Below are 9686 nucleotides of genomic sequence, written 5' to 3'. Positions count from 1 at the left end.
CGCACTCCTTCCTTACCGAGTAGACACCGTACTCAACGTTGGAGGAGTATGCCAAAATACGCAATGTAAAAATATCGATAGATGGCAACTTTCCAAGGTCCGTAACACAAAAAGAAACAAAACAGCCATGAATATTACTTTATGCAAGTGAATTCCTGATTTCACACGTACACACCTGGTCTTGTAGTGCTTTCGGATGGTCCAAACAATTTTTTTGTGCGCCAAAGGTGCGGACCAAAAATGTGGCTCTGCTCAAAATAATAATAAAAAATCAAGGTCCCAAAAGGAACACAATGAGTCTCCACATAATGCCTTAATGATGGACAAAAACATACCAGGATGTGGATGATCTTCTACATCTAACAGAAAGGACACCTCGGAGATGTAAGAAATATGATCCATGATCTATACAGCCAAATGTGGACAAAAACATACCACGATGTGGATGATCTTCTACATCTAATAGAAAGGACACCTTGGAGATGTAAGAAATCTGATCCATGATCTATACAGCCAAATGAAAACCAAAAAATAGACAATGTGAGGAAGGAAAAAACCTTCACATGACATAGTTTAGTATACGGTATGGAGAGAGATAGAAAATTAATTCATGAAATATTTTATGAGTGTAAACATACACAAAGAAGAAGACAATGATAAGAAGGATTGGAGCATTCATATGGCATTGTTTAATATCTCATGGTACACAATGTTTGTTGTTAGTGTACTTGTTTCGTTCACATCAACGTTAGGAGAATCTTCACTCCTGCAAAACGTACGCGTGACAAAGCAACATACAATTGTCCATGAGTAAAGACCAGTGTCACCAAGTATAGCCCCAACACAGCAATGCTTTGGCCTTGTGACTTATTTATCGTCATAGAAAAACCCAATCTAACTGGAAATTGTCTTCGTCGAAGAACAAATGGCAAATCCATGCCAGAATGCACAAAACATATTCGAGGGATGAAAACCCTGGTCCCAACCCGTGTACCTGTGATAACTTCTGCCTCCAAAACTCTAGCGTGAAATGCCTTGCACACCAAGCGTGTCCCATTGCATAGACCTCGACTTGGATCAAAGTTTCACAGTAGAATTATTGGGGCGTTCATCTTTAACTCCAAGCAATGTGTTGGAAATCCACCACCCATGTTTAGCCCATTTAAAAACTCCACAAAGTATAAGGATGAATCTTGCATTGAATTTTCCACAACAGAGTCAGCACTAAAGTATTGCACAACATCACCTTTCATTGTGTACAGGGCCCTAGCATTGAGAATATCAACATCTAAGTTTTTGGGAGCAAGGATGGCTCGCTCTTTGAAGTATTCTCCATGGCCCACATCTTGATCCAATTTTGAATAAATGCAACCTATCAATACATCTAACGAAGACGAAGAAAGCACCATGTGACGGGGAATCACCATCTTCTGTTCATCGCCACTTTTCAAAGTCCCATTTCCTACATCCATAAGCCATTCTCTGTAGGCAGAATTTGCAACGTCACCGTCTCCCACACGCATGTTATGTGTCAATTTAAGGATCTTCACAGGATTCCATAAGTGTGATCGACAAAGTGTAGCATCAACAATGTCGGCACGTGCTCCCTTGAACACCACTGGTAAGATTTGTCTAAAATCTCCCCCAAGAAGCAACACTTTTCCACCAAATGGCCTTCTTGAGCACATGATATCTTGCAAAGGCCTATCCAAAGCCTCAAAGGCATATTGATGCATCATAGGAGCTTCATCCCACACAATCAAATTGCATAGTCTAAGCAATTCAGCAAGCTGACCCTAAACAGGGATATTGCATGTGCTATAACTATTGAGCTCTAAGAGTATCTTGAACCTGGAATGTGTGGTTTGTCCATTTCGTAGTAGCAATGTTGAAATCCCAGAAGACGCTGTGGCCAATGCAACTCCTCCTTCTCCACGTACACGTGACAACAAACAGTTGTATAAATAAGTTTTTCCAGTCCCTGCAGGCCCATCTAGGAAAAAAGTAGCCCCACCATCAAGACTCAATCCATGCAAAACGATCTCAAAAGAAATCCTTTGATCTTCATTTAGAGTTTGCTCCATTGCATGTGACACAGATAGCTCTTGTGTTGTATCAAAGCATTGTTCTTGGAAAAGCAAGTTGTTTTCATTACGTGTCACAAAGCGCTCATTAGGCATTGGAATTCCAGGATATTCAATTAAACTTCGTCCAAATGTACCAAGAATGTAATGCAAATCTCTCAATGCATATCCTTCAGCTACCTGTGCACATCCATCCAAGGACTCATATCTCGACTCCAACATGTGTTGGTAGTCCTCAGACAAAAAATGCCGAAATCTTTCCCATAAGAGATGAGGGGAGGAGGGTTCAAAAAACAATAGAATGTCACAAAAAAATGTCTCAATTGCAAGCGTGTATGTGTACTGCAAGCTTCCTCCATGCAACCAAACCATTCCCTATCATCCTCCAAGATACCTCTTGCAATGCATGCTGCCTTGAATGTTGTGAACAATACGCCATTTACAGTACGCAAATCCTCAAATGATTTGCATCCTTTACAAATAGTCAAAAGCAAACGGACATAATATCGTTCACTTGCAGAGGGTTGCACAAAATACATCCGCCCAATAGGGTCCCCACGACATCTCTTCGTCCATTTTTTGGAACCAGATTTCCACACCCACTTTTGAGGAAAATCAATGTACAAAGTATTGTTTGCATCAGGATTCTCCAAGTTGCATGGGAACCACTCTGTCAAAGTGGTCTTCTCTACACCCTCTCTTTGCAAGACATCATTAAGGTTGTCATTATCTCGAAATGTCACCATTTGACCACCTGGAACATGCACGCTCAATCTCTAGACAACTGGTGCATCTTTGTGCAAAGGGAATTCAAAAATTCTCTAGCAAGCCTCGGATGCGGATACATAGCAGCCATCCGTATACTTGTTTATCTCATCAAAGTTCTCCCTTTTTGCATACTGCACTGACGTATGGAATCTTACAGTTGCCCTATCATGCCCCTTGTAGATGTACTTGTAGACATACTTGACAACTGAAATTGTAGAGCATACCTCAACATTGATATGCGCATTAAATAGTGTTGACAAAACAGGATTATATGGCACAACCCATCGGTTATCAATAGTAGAACCCCTGACCTTGGCGGTAAATCCATTGTTTCGTCGTGCATAAATGGGGTAGCCATTACTATCCATGCTTGTTTGCTCACAAAATGGACGTGGATATTTTCTAATACATTGCCCATCAACCATGCAAGGTGATGAACTATTGAACTCACCACATGGGCCATGAATATTACAACTGACAATGATATCATGCAGCACTTGAAACTGATTTTTATCTGGTAGCTCTGCACAAACCATCATGTCATAGTCAAATGTTGATTGAGGCTTACATCGAGGATCTAGAATCAATAATGTATGAGAATGTGGCAAGCCTCTCTTTTGGAACTCCACAACAGACATGTAAGCCACCACTTTTCCAAAAATGTCTTTCTTCAAGATGTACTTCATCAAGCTCGAGTGTTTCAGGAAGAAAACCCTAGTGGTTATGTTTGGTCGATCAACAGAAACCTGTCCTGGAAGCAATGCCTCATTTATTTCTGGCCATATAGGATTACATGTGAATGTAATAAATAGGTCTGGCTTTCCCTTTGCACAGACAATTGCCATTGCATCTTGATATAATTGGTACATGTGCCGAGGGCCGCCTATAAAAGATGAGGGTAAGACAATTCTTTGACCCACAGACCGTCCAAGAACAACATCACTCTCAGACAAATGCACCATGTCAGCCAAGCCTGCGTATAATTCTGCCCTCAACGTCTGTTGATTTCTACAAACCCATGCAAGGCGACACTCCTCGATGGCACAATATGCATCGACCATAAATTGTTGAAGTAAACGACCCCCGCGAAGCAAGCATGATTCTGTATCAGCACGAACTTGTAGCCAATATGCATAATCCTCTCGTTGAGTGACACGTTGTCGACTAACTAAGGCATCCAAAGGGCCATGCACATTAGCATAAGGAATCTTGATATGCCATCCATCTTCTCCCCGTGGAAATAAAAGAACATATAGTAGTGGCATGTACGACTTGTGTAGATTTGAAATTCTCTGCAACCTTCCATCTTGACAATGTATCACAATGTCTCGATGGCCAATTGTTTGTACTTCCCCTTGACCTGGCATAATTGCAGCAACCTCATTGCCAACAGGTATCAAGTAGTGCCTGGAAGTATTTCTATTCTCACAAATTGTCATTTTGATCTCCACACCAGGGCTATCACGCAACATTCTACCAACATTGTAGAAGGCATTGGCATATGGATTACATGATCGCATCATCATTGACAATGCTTCAAGAGTGGAAAAATACAAACCATCCAAGGAATTCATACGATTTCGAACCTCGTGCTCAGTATCATATACATACATCTGTGCAAATTTTGGCACCCTTTCTTCATGTGGCACCAAAGAACCAATTTGATGATACAAACTCCCATGTACACGAAAGCAATATGCACTAGACCTGCCCATCAATGTCTCATCAATGGTAGCTCCAAGAGATGCAAATGCCATCACACTGTTGTAACTCCTGATATTTCTTCTGAAAGACCTACTTAAAGCATCACTATTATTGAGTAGCCTCTTGGATGGCATATGTTCATTCTTCATTTCACATGGCCAAAGACGTGCACCACAAAACTCATAGGGGGAGGACATGGTTATGATCTGTATGCAATGAGAGATGTGTTAATGGCAGCATGGAAGGGTGAACCCCTCGTATACAGGGATAGGCATGTAAAATGCAAGCAATGCCTCCAAGTGACGTGTCATGAACATAAGGGGCTTGCTCCTCATTTTGTGTGTCTATGACAGGGCAGAAGTGACTGTCATGTTGATGGCGTTGCTCTCTTATGCTGGAGGTGCGTTGCCTTGCCCGTTGCCGAAAATATCTTCTTGTCGCATCCAAACATGAAAGAGTGCGTTGTCTTCGTCCTTTTCCTTTCATGACAGTTTTTTGAGGGGCTTGTGGAACATAAACATCACCATCGACACAACCCTCCACATTTGTAGAGGGACTCCTACCATGACCAGGGGCATTTGTTGCAGAAGGCAAGGTACCACTTGGCAAGTATGTCGTACGTTGTGTAGCAAGCTGGCGACGATAATTTCGTGCAACCTTTTGACGTGCACGCACATGGGAGGAATAACTTGGAGATTCAAGAAGACAAAGGCACGTGTCCCTTATCCTCATAAATGCTTCTGCTAAGCAACAAAGAAAACACCATGTTCATAATAAGTGTATAAGTGTTTTCATTTTATTTACTCTCAAATGCAAGCATGAAATACCCCCGATCCATCATAGTATTGATTGGAGTAGTGTACCTAAGGTAGGGAAGGTTTTCATTTTATTTACTTCCAAGTGCAAGCATAAATTACCCTCAATACATCAGAATATTGACTGAAGTAGTACACCTCAATGAAGGAAGATAGAGTGAACATGAATTCAAGGCTCATCAGATAGATCCATTCTATAGCTTTAACAAACCTTTCATTTCATGAATCCTGTTGGGGTACAGGCGTCTGTGCCTTGCCCGGCCGCCCAGAGTCTGGGCGCCCACTGACTTGTATACCTTATACATAGCATAAGTGTATAGGGGGCTGCTCACTCTTTGGAGTCTCCCCACCCACATCGTGTGTGTGTCTCCTTCTCTCTCTCTCTCACTCTCCGTCTGTGGTGCTCCCCGATCCCCTTCAATTGGTATCAGAGCTATGGTGACCGCGGAGAGCACGACGACTTTGAGAGCTTCGAGGCGATAGCTCGCTCGCTCTCGACGGTAGAGAGATTAAGAAAGCTTGGAAGCTTTGTGAGAATGCAATGGGAGCTTGTGATCTCAGTTGAGAGTGATGTATGCTCTTGTGGAAGCTCAGAAAGGAGTGTGGAAGACTGTGTGTAAGTGAAGGTGCTGCCCTAAAACTGTGTGAGCAACAGTACTGTTTTCAGATTCGTTTTTCTCCTTGTAGAATGCAGATCTAAGAATTATGTCCTCGATGCCCATCCGTTTCGACGTGGTCTACAACTTTGCAGAAGAAACTTTTTGCAAATTCCTCACCGTTTTGCTGATATTCAGCTCAGACTGACTGTATACAGAAATTCCAGATTTTCTGTTGTCGCATTGTGTGCGAGTTTGATGCACTTTTGGAAGCACGGGAGATGCTTGAAGTTGAGTGCATAAATTCTGAGCTGAAGATGCAATTGCAGCTTGTGTTAAGCTTGTGGTTTGAGGGTTTTTTGGTAGACTTGGGCAACGAAGTACGGAGGCGTTTACACACCACCGAAGCGGTCTCTTGAGAGACGCGGGTTTTTGGAGCACACAGGTGGAGCTTCTTTCACTGGTTTTCACAAAATACTTTGGGAGTGATTTTGTGCTTGGATTCATGGTCTTTGCGGATGGTTTGCATATGGTTATGGCACATGGTTGATGCCCATTACATATGCATTTTGGTGAGCACTTTCAAGTGCCGGTAAGCTCTCTTGAGAGCATTGTTTTCGCATTGATCAAGTTTTCGGATTGCAAATCTTTTGGCGTTTGCTTATGCGCAGTCACTCCGTTGATGTACGTTGAGTGCGGATTGCCATTGTGTGTGAAAATGTGGAGCCATTTTGGCATTTCTACTCATTGGCATTGAGTAGTGTTATGGTTTATGGAAGAGATTGTACTTGAGTTTTTTGCTCAGTTTTGAGGGGAAATTCTGTCGGATTTTTCCCAGATTCTCGCCATAGTTTGTGATCGAGTGTTTACTCTCACTTTGACAGGTTTTGTCAGTTTGTACACAGTTTTGTGTTTTTGTATCCACTCTCGCAAGAGTGAGGAGTTGTGTATCTTTCTTTGCTTGAGACAGTGGTTTGCTCTCAGGTGGTAGAGTCTTGTGATCTTGAGCATTGTTTGCCATAGTTTTGCAGAGCTTATGCATGTATGTTGAGTGTAGTTTGATGCGCATTGATTGCTCATTGTATTGAGCTTGCAGGACAATGGTTATTTTGTGTTGATAGCCATTGTGCGTCGAAACTCTGGCGAAATTTTTCCAGGAGTTTTATGTGTATCATTTATGCGATCTAGGTAGAGATTGCAGGTTGCACTCAGCATTTGCGTGCGGTGTTCTCTGCAGGTGGGAGATTTGTGCGTGTGTAGGCATCGATACCGCACAGTGTGGGCTTGGTGATTAGCTCACAGATTGCAGTGTGATACTAGAGCATGCCAGGCTTGTATTGACATTGCGGGAGCTCTATTTTGGAGTGTGTCTCACAGGTTTTACATTGTGTTTCTGGCCATATTTGTAGACAGTTTCCAGGTGTTGTTGGTGAGGTGGTTTTGCTATCTAGCTTGCTACTTGTGCTCATGGCAGAGACAGGTGATCGATCAGATTGTGACCTCTCACAGATGCGCGTGTTTGATGGGTCAGACTTTGCAGCATGGAGAGAGTGTATGCTTGATGCATTGACACAGCGAGGGTTGCATGGACCATTGAGTGGTGATGCAGGTAGACCTTCATGCTTGTCTGACGATCAGTGGCAGGAGCTAGAGGAGATGGCACTATCTACACTCTCTTTGCACCTTGCGGAATCTGTATATGCTCTTGTTATGTATGAGACTACTTCGAGAGCACTTTGGTGCAGATTACATGAAATGTATGATAGATATGAGTCATCATGGACTCGTGTGAGACATGTACATTCACGAGCACGCCGACAGGTGACATGTTGGTATGGTGGTCATTCTGGCACGTTAGACGGTGCTGTTTTCGTCGTATGCGACATCGTAGGAGACATGACAGTCTCAGAGATGTATGTAGTGATGCCATGGACTCAGTTGCTTTGACAGTTGAGGCAGATGTAGTGTTGGAGTATACTAGTGATGGGGATGTCACTTTTACCTCGACCTATGCACGAGATGCTATACATGTGGATAGTGCACTCCCTTCGCAGTGGTTGCTAGACGCAGATGCTATGTTTCATGTCACGCCGCATCGTGCATGGTTTTGTAGCTATTCTAGCGGGATGCTTTGCAGTGTATGTTTGACCGATGGATCGGTGCATGCGATAGCAGGTGCAGGAGATGTGAGATTGTCATTACCGAGTGGTGCATCTTACTTGTTACGACATGTGCGCTATGTACCAGATTTGATAGTGAGTTTGATCTTGATTGGTCAGCTTAGAGATTGTGGATGTCAGATTTCGCTACGAGAGCGAGATTTTGTGATGCATTTGGGTTCGCTAGTGATTGCGAGAGGTGCCAGGAGTGGTACAGGTTACCCATTGCATGTGGATCACGCGAGAGACGGTGTTGTCTCTGTGATCATGCAGCCAGGTAGACAGCGAGAGAGCAGGCGAGTCTCTTTTGCTTGTGGGTTGCAGGATGCTTTGCATGGAGTGCAGAGTAGTGAGCTCGTTGTGCACACAGTTGGGGCACGACTTGAGCAGTCACACAGAGAGGTGACAGAGTTAGAAATGCATGCTTTGCTAGTGACTGAGCAAAGCAGAGAGTCAGTTGTGCGAGATACTTCTATGCAGGATAGACAGGTAGAGCGATCTTGCTCTAGTGAGTCACGACAGGAGGACGTTGTGCAAGAGTCTATGCATACGGAGTTAGAGCATGAGAGCTCTAGTGAGTCACAACAGATTGAGTGGTCATGTTTGCAGTGGATGATTGCAGAGGAGGCTGAGATGTCAGCGATTATGCAGTCATTCCTTTCTATGCTCGACAGTGAGCATGGGGATATAGTTGTGCAGGATATGTCTTGCAGCAGACACCTAGAGCAGCTGGTTTGCTCTGAGGTTGCGCGACAGGTTGATGCGTCTTTTGTGGACAGTCAGGAGATGCATGTGGCTGACACGCCTTGTCAGTCAGAGATGCCTATTGCCAGGGATATATATGTTGATGCATGCTCCGTAGAGCTAGCAGGGCCCGCTAGCATTGCATCGGCATTCAGTGGTCTCATGTATGAGATGCTGATCTTGAGACCGGATATCGTAGCTGCAGTGGGAGCATTTGCAGTTGGCGTTGTCAGTCATTTGTTGACTGATGATGGCATAGTGCACAAGGGAGATATGCAGGTATTGCATACATACTTGCAGTACGTGTGTGGTACGTCTGGTGGTGTATGGACTTACACGGGAGCAGGACAGCTGGATGCACACGATCACAGCCAGCCAGTGGGCATCGGTTGAGAGCGGTTTTCTCTCGCCTTTTGTAGTCTTTAGACTAGGTTCTCTTGCTTAAAGGCACAGTCTCCTTTAAGTGGGAGGTTGTTGAGGTATAGGCGTCTGTGCCTTGCCCGGCCGCCCAGAGTCTGGGCACCCACTGACTTGTATACCTTATACATAGCATAAGTGTATAGGGGGCTGCTCACTCTTTGGAGTCTCCCCACCCACATCGTGTGTGTGTCTCCTTCTCTCTCTCTCACTCTCCATCTGTGGTGCTCCCCGATCCCCTTCAAATCCTCCCTTTCTTCTATCAATACTATGTAAAAAATCTAATAGCCATCAACATATGAATTAGCTATGAAATTACAGCATTGGAGTTCAAGACTCTTGTGAGACTTCTTGAAGGTCCCTTAGCATTAATTGTATGCCTTTCAAAACATCCTTTCT

At 43.8% G+C, this 9686-nt stretch overlaps 2 protein-coding genes across 2 annotated transcripts; both read right to left on the bottom strand.

Annotated features, from left to right (window-relative positions):
• Positions 1-1085: 1085 nt before the first annotated feature.
• LOC147440591 (uncharacterized) lies at positions 1086-2830 on the bottom strand. Its single transcript, XM_086483316.1, has 3 exons — positions 2393-2830; positions 1941-2264; positions 1086-1796 (listed from the first exon to the last, which is right to left on the bottom strand). The coding sequence occupies exons 1-3, from the start codon at positions 2828-2830 to the stop codon at positions 1086-1088; spliced, it is 1473 nt and encodes a 490-aa protein (XP_086339442.1).
• Positions 2831-2905: 75 nt separating this feature from the next.
• On the bottom strand, positions 2906-4753 carry LOC147440590 (uncharacterized). The gene has a single exon (XM_086483315.1). The coding sequence runs from the start codon at positions 4751-4753 to the stop codon at positions 2906-2908; it is 1848 nt and encodes a 615-aa protein (XP_086339441.1).
• Positions 4754-9686: the final 4933 nt, after the last annotated feature.

Source organism: Adiantum capillus-veneris, chromosome 15 (assembly GCF_014529385.1).
Source record: "Adiantum capillus-veneris isolate H3 chromosome 15, ASM1452938v2, whole genome shotgun sequence".
NCBI classification, from domain to species: Eukaryota; Viridiplantae; Streptophyta; class Polypodiopsida; order Polypodiales; family Pteridaceae; genus Adiantum; species Adiantum capillus-veneris.
The sequence above is the reverse complement of the archived record's forward strand: the minus strand, read 5'-3'. Positions and strand labels throughout refer to the sequence as shown.

Bases quoted from the DNA above. Each gene is read 5' to 3' on its own strand.
- LOC147440590 (XM_086483315.1), bottom strand. From the start codon at position 4,753: ATGTCCTCCCCCTATGAGTTTTGTGGTGCACGTCTTTGGCCATGTGAA.
- LOC147440591 (XM_086483316.1), bottom strand. From the start codon at position 2,830: ATGGTGACATTTCGAGATAATGACAACCTTAATGATGTCTTGCAAAGA. The intron at 2,265-2,392 runs GTGACATTCTAT...GGATGTGCACAG, and splicing joins TGCAATTGAGACATTTTTTT to GTAGCTGAAGGATATGCATT. The intron at 1,797-1,940 runs GTACGTGGAGAA...ATCCCTGTTTAG, and splicing joins ACAACTGTTTGTTGTCACGT to GGTCAGCTTGCTGAATTGCT.